The following is a 16,095-nucleotide window of genomic DNA, read 5'->3' as shown; positions in this document are numbered from 1 at the left end:
CTAATATCTAAAAATTCTAAAGTCAAGAAGCTCCAGACAAGCAAAATATAGTGTATTGGGTCCCACTTTATATTAAGTGTCCTTAACTACTATGTACTTACATCAAAAAATAAATACAATGTACTTACTGTGTTTATAATGTGTTTGAGAACACTTGTGGTGCTCTTGAGTTGGGATAGAGGTTGGGTTATGGACAGGTTTGGTGGTATGGTTAGGTTTAAGGGTGTGTTAAGGTGTAAGGGATGGTCAACAGTGTATTTACAAATGTAATTACAGAATCACAGATGTAGTTACATACATATATTTAATCAAGCATAAGTACACAGTAAATACATGTATTTACACAATAAGTACATTGTAACAACTTATTAACTCCTTTGTAAGTACATATTAGTTAAGGCCACTTAATATAAAGTGGGACTGTGTATTGTTTTAAGAAATAATATGTCAAAATTAAGTCTTTTTTTAAGTGTTTTTTTCATATAAATTAGGTCTAGTTATTTCAAAGACTTTGATTTTTTTAAGTTGACATTACATCATAATTTAAAATTTGCTATTTATACACTTTAACTAATTAGTAGTGCAAAATAGAGTCTGGTTAATATATATATATATATATATATATATATATATATATATATATATATATATATATATATTCAATTTAACCTTTAAATTAAACATCTTTACTCAAATGAGTTTTTCAAGAGTTGACACTTATCTGATGATTGATTATAAAGCTTGTTTGGCATGCTGTCCCGGGAGAGAGCCCAGAGCTCATAAGATCCTTGGGCCCGGGGCTCCCTCCCATTTGCAAGGCAAGAAGGGAGTTTGAGCTCATGTTGATCTCGAGAACTCCCCTGCTGGAGTAGCTAATGAACAGATAGTAATTTAAACAATTAGAAGCAAATTAGGCATCAAACTAAATCACAATCTCTTTAAGAGTAATACACTTAAGTGTCCCAGAAGAGAGCCCTGAGCTCATAAGATCCTCGAGCACAGGGCTCCCCCCGGTTTGCAAAGAGTTTGAGCTCAGGTAGATCTGGAGAACTCTAACTGTAGTAGCTAATGAATAGATAGTGATCGCTCTTAAGAAAGATCTACTTACTAGGAGCATGTCTATGGAGCCGATTTGGATTAGTCAATTAACTTAAGTTGCATGTTTTTGGGTTGTGGAAGGAAACCGGGGAACCCGGGGGAAACCCAAGTGAGCACGAGGAGAACATGTAAACTCTGTCGGCTGGTTTGGTAAGGACTAGAAGCAGTGACGTTCTTGCTGTGAGGCAACAGTGCTAATCACTAGGCCACCGTGACACCCATCTAGGAAAGGAGGAGGAGTAGGGGTGGAAGGGGGGATTCTTCAAAACGAAGATGGCTGTGATATGGAACTCAGGGTATTTATAGCGGCTTAGGGATCATCTGATTGGTCAATCATAAATTGAATAATGCGGGACCATCATAAGCATGTGATCCTCTCAAAATTAGTTTATAAATAAACTTCACTTGTTTGTGAAATGTACTATCAATTTGTGAAGGAGAATTGTTTGGAAGACATTTATTTTGTTGTAGGGACTTTCTTATAAATGACTTCCAGTTATTTTAATGAGTGATTCCCTGTTCGAACCAAATCTGCAATATGCTTATTTTACGCGGCCTCCATTTTAAAAAATAAAAGCGAGGCTGCGGTGGGAAGAAACCCGGAAGTATAGGACCAGCACTGTAAACATTGCAGCAACATGCTGTGGACTACAAACCTCCAGCTGGTGCTGAGATTTCAAAGTGCAGATGTGGTGTAAACATCACTTTAATATCACTCAGTTCAGTTTAATTTGAACAAATAAAAGCAGATTAGGCATCAAACAACATCACAATCTCTTTAGGAGTTACACGCTTAAGTGTCCTCCTAGGCTTCAGTTCATGGCAGCAGGTAAACACCATGGGGACGTTTCCCTGCTTCAGCCTATGTAACCCGGGGAGTGATGAAACACCGCAGTCCTCTGTAGCACACCCTCGTGTTGTCTGTAATAGTGCTGTCCCGGTACTTAAAATGTATACACGTCCATTTCTCTCTAACATTTACATTAGTGTTCACCAGTGCTCAACAGAAATGACTGTGATTGGCTGTGAAGGTCATCAGTTCACCGCTCTGCACAACACAATTACAGGGACACTGAATTTTTTCAAAGTCGCGAAGATCAGTCGAGTATGTGCCATAATAAGTGAGTGTGTGTGTGAATGAGAGTGTATGGGTGTTTTCCAGTACTGGGTTGCAACTTGAAGGGCATCGGCTGTGTATAATATGCTGGAATAGTTGGCGGTTCATTCCGCTATGGCGACCCCTATTAAATAAGAGACTAGGACGAAGGAAAATAAATTAACGAAAACAAATCCTCAGCATAAAATTTCTTACTTGACACCATTTTCAACAATTTTTCATAATACAAATTATCGAAAACAGCAACCCTAATCGTTTTGAGTGTATTTCAACAGACATTCTACAACACTGACGTCTGCAGAAGCGTGTCTGAAATCTGACTCCGGGGGGTTTGGATTAATGGCAGCTGGTCCTGAACGCCGATACCACCTAAAGCACTCCGCCCACCACTCCCAAACCTGCCGTCCAAACGGTCCAGAGTGTGTTAGGCATGTGCTGGAGGCGTTCTGCAGGTGTACATCTGCCAATTTGGGGGCCGTCTGGACGCAGGTGTGTGGCTGCCAAATAATAGGGGCGTTCCTGCGTCATGCGAGTACCGCGTTCTGTTGATAGAATGAAACGTTTGATCGGTTGCATGATGGGGAAGAGGAGGCTTGAGCTATCATGACCCACTTGGACGTGTAATGCAATGCCGTCATTATGGGCAGGTGAGACGGAATAATGAGGCCTGCAATTATTTTTGACACCCTTCATGCAACGCACAGCATGACATTTGATGCTTGCCGTTTTTGTGCAAGGTAGTTTTTGGGTGACCGATTGTAAAAGTGCAATTTAGACATATTCGTAAGCATCCTTTAGTCTTTCTGAATCAACATGCAAAGCACATTGCAGTCTATACTAATCACTAAAACTGCTTCATTGGATTTACTGAATTTCTTTAAGGTAAATGGTTGCAAATGATTTATATGGGCTGAATTTAAACAAACAAATTAACTTAAACATTACTAAATTTCATTTGGTTAAATTCAGTCCATATAAATCATTTGCAACCATTTACCTTAAAGAAATTCAGTAAATCCAATCAATCATCTGTTTTTTCAGTGTGATTTGAAGCAGGTAATGTCAATATTCACAGTCTAATGATGTATTGTGTATTGTTCAATAGAAAATGACACGCATTTTACTTTAAAAATAACTTTGTTGCTCTTGGTTATCGAGTATGTGACGCTTCATTTTCAGTTTTTATTTATTTATTTATTTATTTTTTATTAGAAAATACAAAAGGGACACAATTTGAGATGATATTAATCCAAAGAAAATTAAACATTAGCTAAAATACCAACAAGAACAACAACTGTACAGTCAAATACGGGCAGGTGTGTGTGTGTGTTTGTGTATGTGCGTGTGTGTATGTTTGTGCATGTAAAGGTAACTTGGTAAACAGGTCAGAGTTCATACAAAAGGAACAATAACAGTCACTAAATGAAGCAAGTAACACACACACACACACACACACACACACACACACATATATATATATATATATATATATATATATATATATATATATATAAAGGGAGAAAAGTAAAAAAATTAGATGGAGACAACAATGCTTGTGATATGATAGTAATAATGACAGTAAACAAGCATTTTCATTTTCAGTTTTAATTGAAATCAAATGAGTCGAGTAGAAATGTTTATTTGAGTTGCAAAAACTAAAATCATCACTTTTTTGACCAATTTGGTGTTGATTTTCAAATGCAATGACATTGATGTAGTTTTAAATGTGACTGAATTGATTTTTAAATCCAGTTGAATAAGTAAAATAAATAGTTTAATTATAAATTAGAAAAAAAAGCATGAAATAGATTTGTTTTTATACAAAGCAATATTATTTATTTGGATTATTGTTATCAAATACACTATATTGATATCATATTTTTCATTTTGTCTCTCAGAATCAGCAAGCTGATAAACAGTAGAAGTCAGAATTATTACCCCCTTAAATTATTCGCCCCTCTGTTCATTTTTCCCCCAATTTCTGCTTAACAGAAAGACGATTGCTACACATTTCTAAACATAATAGTTTTAATAACTCATCTTTAATAACTGATTTATTTTCTCTTTGCCTTGATGACAGTAAATATTATTAGACTAGATATTTTTTCAAGACAGGTTAATTAGGTTAACTCGGCAGGTTAGGGTAATTAGGCAAGTTATTGTATACCGATGGTTTGTTGTAGGCTAATAATTTTAACCTTAAAATGGTGTTTAAAAAATTAAAAACTGCTTTTATTCTAGTCTAAATAAAACAAATAAGACTTTCTTCAGAAGTAAAAATATTATCAGACATACTGTGAACATTTCCTTACTCTGGTAAACTTCATTTGGGAAATAATTAAAAAAGAAAAAGAAATTCAAAAGGGGGATAATAATTCTGATCTTAACTGTGCAGTTGAGGTCCGAATTATTCGCCCTCCTGTTCAATTTTAATTCCTTTATATTTTTACCACAATTTCTGTTTAATGGAGTGCAGATTTTTTTCAACACAATTCTAAACATAATAGATTTAATAACTGATTTATTTTATCTTTGCCATGATGACAGCGCATATTATTTAATTAGATATTTTTCCATGGGACGATAACCGGCTTCAAGGTTTACCGCGGTTTGGAAAAGTCAAGGTTTTGAAACTGCAAACATTTTCTGTTATACCGTTTCTAAGGTATATGTCATTTGTTTTGTGTTTTTTATAACTATTTTATTAAGATCATCAAGTTGTTCTGAAATCTGTATTTTTGAAACTAATGAAGATAGTCAGTGAAGTATTTAAATTGCTTAACCTGACATGTTTAAAATAAAAAAGCCAAAATATTTTATATGTTTCTTAAAATAAAATATATTGTGTACAATGAGGAAGAAAGTTGTTGTTGTTGTTGTTGTTGTTTTACCCAGACATTTTAAAATAACTTATTTTAGAGCAGTAATCACAATACCGTAAACCGTGATATTTTTATCCAGAGTTATCATACGTCAGATTCTTATACCAGCCCATGCCTATTCCATATACTAGTATTCAACTTAAAGTTACATTAAAAGGCTTCACTAGGGTAATTAGGGTAAAGTTAGGGTAATTAGGCAAGTCATTGTATAACAGTGGTTTGTTCTGGAGACAATCCAAAACTAATATTGCTTAAGGGGGCTAATAATATTGACTTTAAAACAATGAAAAACTGCTTTTATTCTAGACAAAATAAAACAAATAAGGCTTAATTTAAACAACAAAATCTTATAGGAAATTCTGTGAATAATGACTTGCTTTGATGCACATAGTTTGAGAAATATTTGAAAAAAATTCACATGAGGGCGAATAATTGTGACAGCATGAAGGTTTAATGTAATATGAAAAACACAGTAAAGTCGAGCAGCTCATTGTGTTCATTAATAAAAAACTGTATTTTGTTAAATTAAAATGTTAAAGTAACTTCAAAATTCATCAAAATATTATTTAATTTAGTTTCAATTGCATCAGAGATCCATCTAAAATCATTTAGCAAAGAAACAACAATATTCTCCAAGTGCAATGGCATTAATGGCTTTAGTGTATTTTTAAACTACATATGACATGTTTGGATGGTGATGTGCAGGTTTATTGTCAGTAAATATGCTCTTTTATTTTCAGATGACACTGATACCGAAGGCACCATGTAAATTTTGACGATCTGCAGCGCCTTTATGGCGTCTGAGACACAGGACTAATTGTGTCCTCTGGAGGAGACGGATTTGCATGCTTTAACTTATGCAGCGTGACTCGCCTCTCTGTCGTACACAAACTCTGACACACACACACATGCATGACTGTTAAACAAGCTCTCACCTACTCGCTCTCACCCCCTCTGCAGCATTAACACACACACACACACTCTCACAATTGAAACCGACCACTTTATTTCCTCCTTTTCAAGCAAATGCGAACAGGTGGAGGTTTTGAAAACACCGACCCGAACAAAACTAGCAGAACATGTGACCTCAGTGACACTTGGATGCTTTATTTTCTTCTTCTTCTTCTTTCTTTTTCAATGCAATGTTTAAGTTGCATGAGAGAGAAGCTTCTGTGGGCCGCCACAACCACAAACCAAGTCTGCGACCGGTCACGGCTCTCTAGAAAACACTGAGATAAAGATAGACAAGAGCGAAGAGAGCAGGAGGAGGGAGGATACGTGTTGATGTCAGCGTGTGAATTGACAGAAAAAAAACACACACACACACACACACACACAACCACAGCGACCCGTTTTTTGCGCTCCTGCTCTTTTTGCACTAGGGTAAGCATCAGTCAACCACAGGCTGACCGCCGATTGCAATCTCCCGTCAACAATGCACAGAGTCCCAGGACAAAATCGGCTTGCTGGACCGACCCAGGCTGACCGAGGGGTCCCGGCTGTGGGTGTGTACTGCGTTTTGGGGTGTTCAGGGGGTGGCGTTTCCAGATAAACCTCCAGCATGTCGTCATGGGCGTATGTTTTTTGCTCTTTGCAGGGCAAATCCGGGAGCCCTTCAAAATCCGGGAGCAGATCAAACTGGAAGCGTTGGATTCAGACGAAGACGTGGACAAGCAGACGCTCCCCATGGCCTCCAACAGCATCTTCGAGAGCTTCCAGTCGTACCAGTCTTGCTTCTCCAGGGGTGAGTTGTTTGCTAGCGATCCTCTGCCGAAATGTTTGTGCAAAATGATGAGAGTGAAATACTGAAATCTTGTGGCTGAATCTGAAAACCACAGGTCTGTGGGTTACTGAGTGCTCTACTGGTTAACCTCATTCAACCAGCCGCTGCACGCTGGACTCCGAAGGGAGATGCATGACTTTAAAAACTCGCTTTCTGATAAACTTTTGGGCTAGTTTGCTGCTTTAATGCACTGTAAAAATGTATTTGTTTGCTTTACTTAAAGTGTGTTAACCCATTGCTTTTAAACTGATTAGTTGACTTTACTAAAGTGTGTTAACCCATCGCTTTTAAAGCAGTTAGTTGACTTAAAAATGTGTTAACCCATTGATTTTAAAGCACTTTGTTGACTTAAATGTGTTAACCCATTGCTATGAAACTGATTAGTTGATTTTACTTAAGTGTGTTAATCCATTGATTTTAAAGCAGTTAATTGACTTTACTTAAAAGTGTGTTAACCCATTGCTTTTTTAAAGTGGGTAGCTAATTTAAAAGTGTGTTAACCCATTGGGTTTAAAGCGATGAGTTGACTAAAAAGTGTGTTAACCCATTGCTTTTAAAGCGATTATTTAACTTAAAACTGTGTTAACCCATTGCGTTTAAAGCACTTAGTTAACTTAAAACTGTTAACCCATTGCTTTTAAAGCGATTAGTTACCTTAAAACTGTCAACCCATTGAGTTTAAAGCGCTTAGTTAACTTAAAACTGTGTTAACCCATTGCTTTTAAAGCGATTAGTTAACTTAAAACTGTTAACCCATTGCGTTTAATGTGGTTAGTTAACTTAAAACTGTTAACACCTTGCTTTTAAAGCATTTAGTTAACTTAAAACTGTTAACCTATTGTGTTTAAAGCGGTTAGTTAACTTAAAACTGTTAACCCCTTGCTTTAAAGCGATTAGTTCACTTAAAACTGTTAACCCATTGCTTTTAAAGCGATTAGTTAACTTAAAACTGTTAACCCATTGCGTTTAATGTGGTTAGTTAACTTAAAACTGTTAACCCATTGTGTTTAAAGCGGTTAGTTAACTTAAAACTGTTAACCCCTTGCTTTTAAAGCAATTAGTTAACTTAAAACTGTTAACCTATTGTGTTTAAAGTGATTAGTTAACTTAAAGCTGTTAACCCATTGCTTTTAAAGTGATTATTTTACTTAAAACTGTTAACCCATTGCTTTTAAAGTGATTATTTTACTTAAAACTGTTAACCCATTGCTTTTAAAGTGATTATTTTACTTAAAACTGTGGTAACCCCTTGCTTTTAAAGCGATTAGTTAACTTAAAACTGTTAACCCCTTGCTTTTAAAGCGATTAGTTGACTTAAAACTGTGTTAACCCCTTGCTTTTAAAGCGATTAGTTGACTTTACTTAAAAGTGTGTTAATTCATTGCTTTTAAAACTTTTAATTGAATAAATATTGTAAACCCATTTCTTTTAAAGCGATTAGTCGACTAAACTTAAAAGTGTATTAACCGATTGCTTTTAAAGCGATTAGTTAACCTAAAAGTGTGTTAACTTATTGCTTTTAAATCGATTAGTTAACTTAAAAGTGTGTTAACTTATTGCTTTTAAATTGATTAGTTAATCTAAAAGTGTGTTAGCCCATTGCTTTTAAAGCGATTAGTTAACCTAAAAGTGTGTTAACATTACTGATTCTTTATATTTGATACTGTAACTCTCTGACTCTCTAATATGTATCAATAAAACAGAGTTAAACTAAAAATGGAGTTAACACATTGCCTTAAAATGAATAAGTAAATGAATTATGTCCATAATTATGCAAAATAAGTCAAATTAACCATTCCAAATAACAATGGATGTACAGTACTCAGTTTTTAAAGTAAAGTCAACTTGCTGATTTTAAGGCAACAGGTTTACTCACACAATTTTTTCAAAGTAAAGTAACTAATCACTTTTAAGACTGTAAACTGATGATTAAAGAGAGTGTTTACTCAAAAAAATGAACATTTGCTCATTACTTCTTCTCCCTCATGCTGTGCTTTTAAAGCTTTATGAGCTTCTTTCTTGTTTTAAACACAAAACAAGACTTTGGCACTTATCGACTTACATGTAGTAGGAAAAATAGCTCTATGGAAATTAATGGCATTCTTAAATAACCTATTTTGTGTTCAACGGAAGAATCTCAAATAGGTTTTGAGCCAGTGGAGGATGAGTAAATGATGCCAGAGTTCAAATCTATGTGTGAACTGTCCCTTTAAGAGATAATTGGTTTGGTAGTTGATAGTAAGATGTGTATATGGAAGAGTTTGTAGACTTCTAGAGTCAGTTTGTTGGTGTTTTTCCTTCGAGAATTGCTTTAAAAGTTCATTTTAATATTAGGAGGTTGTACCAAATGCAGAATCCTCAGAGTTTTGTAAAGTTTCTTTGGCAGTGCATCAGAAAGCTTCAGTTGTGAGCTGAAAAGTGTGTCACTCAACATTTGTATTGATTTTCATTATTCCCTGTAAAAAGTGATTGGTGGAGTTTATTTTTTTCAGAAGTGAGTCAACCCATTGCCTTAAAATGAAGCTAATTAAATATGTGTATAATTATAAAATTTGGTTAAGCCAACTTAACATTTCCAAGTTTTGATGAGTTTACTTGATTTTTTAAAGAAAAGCGAACTTGCTTTTAATTTAGTGGATTTACTCATTTTAGTATAATAATTTATTGTTTTGTACTTGGGAGTGTGCATTAATAAAATGCATTGACAGTACTTCTTTTTTTTGGCAAAATTAATTTTACACAATTGTTGGATATTTTAAAAAATACTTTGAGCAGTTTTGGTTTAGCGATTATATTAATGACATAACAGTACACTCAATAAATGACATTAACTATAAACTACTTGATTAAATTGAGCTGAAACAACATAATTATTTTTTTTTCGGGGGAGGGACTTATTTATTTTAAGTTTAATCCACTTAAATGCATGTAAAAACTAAGGTCACGCTGTTTGTTGAATATAAGTTTCATTGCATTTACATGCCAGCTTACTCTCATTACATTATAAGTAGACTGTCAGGTTGGGGTTAGGGTTCAGCAGGTCGCTCACCAGAAGCACCGCTCGGTGAACTGCAGCGTCGCTCTGCACAGCGCCATACATTTTAGATTTCTAAACACAGGTTTCTATCAGGGTTCACACACCGGCGCCGCAAGTCGGCGGCTGTCCGCGGCGCCCAGCCATGACTCAGGACACTGTTCATATTTCTGCCGCGCCACAGAGTGCCATCTGAATAGTTTGATTTTAAATAGCATGCGAATGTGCACGTCTGTTGTGCGATACTTTTAACTGTCATGTGCATGCCATGTGGCGGTGCTGAGCAGCGCATCCAGTGTGTGACGCCCTTTAGGGTTAGTGTAAGTTGACATATACATGCAAAGTTTCTTATAGACTGTTAAATGTCTGTTAAAGAAGCAGTATCTGCAGATATTAAGCAGACAGTCTACTTATACTCAAACAGACCATCACAATAAAGTGTTACCAAAACGAATAGGATAACTTAATTCCTTCATGTTGTGCCAAAGCAAATCAATGATGTGGAACCCAGCTTTTTTTACTGTGATTTACTAAAATAATTGAGTAAATCAGTCTTCATTTCACTGCGCACTCTTGACCTAAATGGCAGCTCTGTTTTATCCTTTCTCATTTTCTGACAGACTGAAGGAACGCAACTTCACTTTAAGGCAGGTCTGTCCTCATTGCTCTGGACTTTCCCTTTTTTTTGGAGTCTGTGTGTTTGTGAAGTGCTGCTTTTGATGCCTGCGGGTGTGTGAGTTCACAGCTGAGGCCCCAAAGATGATGCTTTAGTTTCTTTCTCATGCTGAAATGACTGTGGGTTAAGGGTGAGTGGAAATTACCCTGTAATGGGTAAACTGACTCATTTAGCTGCTCTGATCCGCTCCTCTGACTAGATCATCACACACTTAATTGGCCCTCCATGGCAAAGTCACTGGAAACAGTTTGAGTGTTAGAGAAAGTGCATTTATTACATTTATTCTCGATCCTGCTGTGAAGGTGATGTTAATTAGTTCATGAAGTGTGCTTGTTGTTTTCTGAGCATTTCATTTAAGCCGTTTAACCCTATCTGAATGCTGTTTTAGCTCAAGGGAGTTCTAATTAAAGACGTTTTTAGCTATTAAAATGTATAAAATAGTGTTTTACTTGTGTTTGGAAGAACATTTTCACCCTAATAAAAACTTGACAGTAAAGTAATATGAACGTATTGTATTTAGGCATGGGCCGGTTTAAGGGTGTTTTCACACCTGCCTTATTTAGTTGGATTGAATCGCACTAGAGTTCATTTCCCCTTTTGTTACGGTTGGTTTGGGCAGGTGAGAATGCAGCAATCGTACTCGAGTGCGCACCAAAAGCGGACCAAATAAGCGTACCGAGACCTGCTTGAAGAGGTGGTCTCGATACGCTTTTAAACGAACCCTGGAGCGGGTCGTTTGTGGTGAGAATATGATCCGAACTAAAACAGACCCAACCGCAAAAAGTACTGCGCCTTTTGGACTAATTCAGCTGCCGTAGGCCGATGCGCTGTGCATTATGGGATATGGAGGAAAAATATTTGTTGACAGCGCTTTACCAACAGAGAGAGAGACGGAGAGGGGAAAACATTACCTGATGGATCGTTGGTAATATTTCCGCAAGATGAGCATGTTGCAGTTTAGCTTAATTAATTCACGCCTCCTCCTGAAGTGATGAGTGATGCATTAAACACTGTTTTACAGCCGCGGCCGCGCTTCATTTCGTAATGTATAGTTTGTCTAAAGCAGGGATACAATCAGCCAGCGCAGTCGTCCCTCCAGAGTAAAAGGTTTTGTTTACCTGCGGGAGTTCACTGGCATTTTCCCGCACGTGAATTCTGACCAATCAATAAGCAGTTTAGGAAATATGTTCAACAACATTTAGCCAATGAGAGATGTGGATTTTGTCACATGACTGCATTTTGGTTCGTTTCAACTGGTTCGGACCAAAGCAATCAGTGTGGTGTGAAAACGACCCAAAGACGGCAGAAGATGCAACAATGTATCATTTATTACCCTTGGTCCGGACCAAATGAAGCGAACTACAGATATGAAAGCACCCTAAGATTCTGATGGTATGATAACCTTTGATAAAAATATCACGGTTGTACAGTATTGTGATTATTGCTCTAATATAGATTCTTTGTAAATGTCTGGGTAAAAAAACTAAAACTTTTCCCCCCTTTGAAAACCATATATTTTATTTTTTGAAAGATTTATAATATTTTGGATCAGTAAACATGTCAGGCTGAATATTAAAAATTAATCTTTGCCGTCTGCTTTCTTCATTATTTTTAAAAACACTGATGTCTATTCAATTTAAAACGGCATGTTTGGATATTTGTTTTTCTGCTGGAGATACTGTTGTCTTAAAAAGCTTAAAAAAATGTATATAAAAAATCTAACACATAGCTTAGAAATGGTATTACAGAAAAATTGGCAGCTTTAAAACCTTGAGTTTTCCAAACCGTGGTATACACTGAAAATGGCTATCATCCTATGCCTAATTGTATATCATGTTAAATACAGAGTGTCTTCATTCCATGAGAAAGAATTCAACTCTTGACCCAGTTTTCAGTTCTGTTTTTATTCATTTAATTAAAATGATGTTAATATTTGATCATACAACATATTTACATGCTGTAATACATGCATTTAATATCCCAGGATCGTTTCTAATAGTGATTTTGATGAAGGTCTAGTTGTGTTTTCTCGGTTGCTTCTTGAGAACGTCTCATTGCAGTTTCCTGGCTGTCTGTTTCAGATGCGCACACATATATGCGTCTGCATGCGTGCGAGTGCTTTCAGTTAACACAGGAAGTTTATCAGTCGCACCCGATGCATGTTTTTTCTTGAGCACATGTGAACAGCCTTGATGTGACATCTCAAAAGACGAGGCAAAGGCCAGATGAAACTAAAATTAAACGAAATGACTTGTTGAAGACGCCTTTACCTCATGTTCAGCTCAATGTTCAGTTGATGATAATGCATGTTGCTTTGTCCTTTTAAAAGAGTGAAATGTTGCATGCAAAAAAAAACAAGTGTGCAACTGTTTATGGTTTTTACAGATGAAATGCTTTTGAACAAGCAGCATAACTGCTCAGTTGACCTTTTAGGTAATCCAGGGTGTCCGCAGGGTTGTAAAAGGTAGTAAATGAAATTAGATTAAATTAAGGGCATTAAAAAGTGATAAACGTCATCTGACGAGGTATTACATTTTGGAGCCCAATTGTTTTAGATAGATTTTCAATTAGTGTTAAGTGCAGGCCTTTATTCTAAAATTTGCATGGATTTATTTATATGTTAAGAGTAGGAGCTGAGCGATATCATGTGAGCTGGTGTTCATTCGCGTGCACGCTGAAACAAACTTGGTACCCGGCTGGCTTGCTGCCAACCATATTGGCGAGTTCGCTTTCTTTCAGCAATTAAATTAAAACGTAGGGAAATGAACATTTTCGGACCTCTGGCTGGAGGACTCAAGATTTAAAGACAGGCCTGTAGTTGGCATCAGCCGCAAGGCTTATAGCCACATCTGCAAGAAGACGTTTAATATAACCTCGTGACTGCTGGTGTTGGTTGATGTATGGGTAACAATTATGACAGTTAAAGTAACTAGGTTAATTTCGGAAAAAACAAAACAAAAAGCGCTCTGGGGTAAGTTCAAATGTATGGTCGGTGCTCTAACTAGGTTAATTTCGATTTAAATCTACTTAAAATAAATAAAATATGAATATGAATCTAATATTTTAGGTGTTTTTTTGTGCGATTGGGTGGGTTTTAGACAGCTTTTGGGCTGGAAAACGTTCACTACATCTTGCAACACTGCACTGCACTGCTTTTCTTACTTAGATTTTTTGTCTTGTTTCTTGTCCAAATATCTAAAAATTCCTAAATCATGAAGCATTTTCTAGACAAGAAAAACATTTTGTCTTGTTTTGAGAAATAATATACCAACATTAAGTGAGTTTTTACTTAAAACAAGCAAAATAATCTGCCAATGGGGTAAGCAAAATAATCTTACGTCAAAAGAAAAAAACAAGATTATTTTGCTGACCCCATTGGCAGATTATTTAGCTTGTTTTAAGGAAAAACTCACTTAATATTGGTATATTATTTCTCAAAACAGGATATGTTTTGCTTGTCTAGAAAATGCTTCTTGATGTAAGAAATTTTAGATATTTAGACTAGAAACAAGACAAAAAATCTAAGCAAGAAAAGCATTTTTTGCAGTGTGCAAAGACAAAAAAAGATTTTTTGTCTTGTTTTTAGTCCAAATATCTACAAATTCCTAAATCAAGAAGCATTTTCTGGACAAGCAAAACATATTGTCTTATTTTAAGAAATAATATGCCAAAATAAAGTGAGTTTTTCCTCAAATTAAGCTAAATAATCTGCCAATGGTGTAAGCAAAATAATCTTGTTTTTCGATTTGTGATAAGATTATTTTGCTTACGCCATTGACAGATTATTTTGCTTGATTTGAGGAAAAACTCACTTCATTTTGGCATATTATTTCTTAAAACATATATGTTTTGCTTGTCTAGAAAATGCTTCTTGATTTAGGAACTTTTAGATATTTGGACTAGAAAAGGGACAAAAAAAAATCTGGGTAAGAAAAGCATTTTTTGCAGTGTGGTGGTAGCTTGGAAACCGCAACGTCCACACAGAATCTATTGTCTAACTGTGCCGAGAATTCCCAGCCGAGAACGGTTTGTAATGCCGCGCTGCTCCAGGCTCAGTGGAGAAACAACTGTAATCGTACCGAACTGTTCTTAGAATAGTGGCCATTGACATTGATGACATATATGACATTGATTAAAAACTATGGGCAAAGGCCCATTTTGACATCTTGATTAATCCCTCTGCTTTACTTAAATATATATGTTATCTGCAGCAGTGGTTCTCAAAGTGGGGGTCGCGGGACAATGAAGAGGGGTTGCCTGGTGACTTCCAATAATCTATCTATTTTTATTGAACCATAAGATTTACCATATTTTATTCACAAAATACTGAAGAGAAAAAAATAGTAGTTTATAGTTACTATTGTAGCTTATTGTTCTATTGGATTGCGACCCCTGGGGTGATTACATTATACGAAAGACACAGCAATAGCGTCAGATGCAGCAGATTGATTTTATAACACCAGGTTAAACTTTTTCTGGCCCATTTACAGCACTGACATACATTAAAAAATTAAACAAGAACAGACTTGGGTCTATTGGTGTGTGTGTGTGTGTGCCATTGCATGCAAGGTCTCTGTATTTATAACCACCTCAGAGGATATTGGGGGTCACAAGTCACTGGCATTGTCATTTTGGGGGTCGCGAGCTGAAATGTTTGGAAACCCCTGATCTGCAGTATGTTATTCCATTTGGGAAGATATTTCATTTACGCCACTACTGTTGCAGCTCTAAGTCATGCTGGTATTCATTTTTTTCTTTTTTTTTGAAGGTATTAAAAATGTATTAAAATGTTTTAAGTTCAACTTAAGAAGTTTTGTATACCCTGTAATCATTAAAACAAAAAAACAAAAAAAAGAAAATTTGCTTACAGTATGTCTGGAACTTAATTTAACCCAAGCAATTGATTTAAAAATAAATTTCTTAGGAACTGTTTACATGTGGTCACTTTTTTGTGAAATGGATGGGTGTAAATGTCTTTCGAAATACATTTGAAACAGATATAAATAGCTCACTCCATTTCAGGAGGTGGTCTAAGATTAGGACGAATTACAGATGAAATGCTTCAGCTTGTTCACTGTAATAGGTAATAAGTTGACCTTGCTTTGAAAAATTAAGCCCGATTGCCTTCAATTTCTAAGTAGTGTATTCATTTTAAGTGAGCATAACTTAAAACAGTTTGTATTTACAATTTCTTAATAAAGTAAACTTCAGTACCGTTGACTCAAAATAGTTAGTTGTGTTTACATTACTAGGAAAATATTAGGGAACTGATTGCTTTAAAATGATCAAGTAAGCTACACTAAAACATTTCAAGAGTTCACACTTATAGTTTGACAATGAAAGCAGGTTTGGCAGGCTGTCCCGGGAGAGAACCCTGAGCTCAAATATAATAGAGCCCAGGACTCCTGCCTGGTCAATTGAGCATGTAAGGGGAGTACGAGATCAGGTAGTTCTCAAGAGCTCCCCGTGGTAAAGGAAGAAAGGGGGAGATGGGTTGACCTTTAA

General features: G+C 35.9%; 1 protein-coding gene across 1 annotated transcript in view; it reads left to right on the top strand.

Annotated features, from left to right (window-relative positions):
* Positions 1-16,095, top strand: part of runx1 (RUNX family transcription factor 1) — a 224,006-nt gene that overhangs the window by 84,136 nt on the left and 123,775 nt on the right. Inside the window, exons 10-12 of the mRNA XM_073948887.1 lie at positions 2,491-2,862; positions 5,838-6,602; positions 6,695-6,841. Of these exons, the coding sequence (XP_073804988.1) occupies positions 6,533-6,602; positions 6,695-6,841 (217 nt within the window). The 5' untranslated portion in view covers positions 2,491-2,862; positions 5,838-6,532. The remainder of the gene's footprint in view (positions 1-2,490; positions 2,863-5,837; positions 6,603-6,694; positions 6,842-16,095) is intronic.

The sequence above is a fragment of the Danio rerio genome, chromosome 1, assembly GCF_049306965.1.
Source record: "Danio rerio strain Tuebingen ecotype United States chromosome 1, GRCz12tu, whole genome shotgun sequence".
In the NCBI taxonomy this organism is placed as follows: domain Eukaryota; kingdom Metazoa; phylum Chordata; class Actinopteri; order Cypriniformes; family Danionidae; genus Danio; species Danio rerio.
This window is presented reverse-complemented; position numbering and strand designations above follow the sequence as displayed.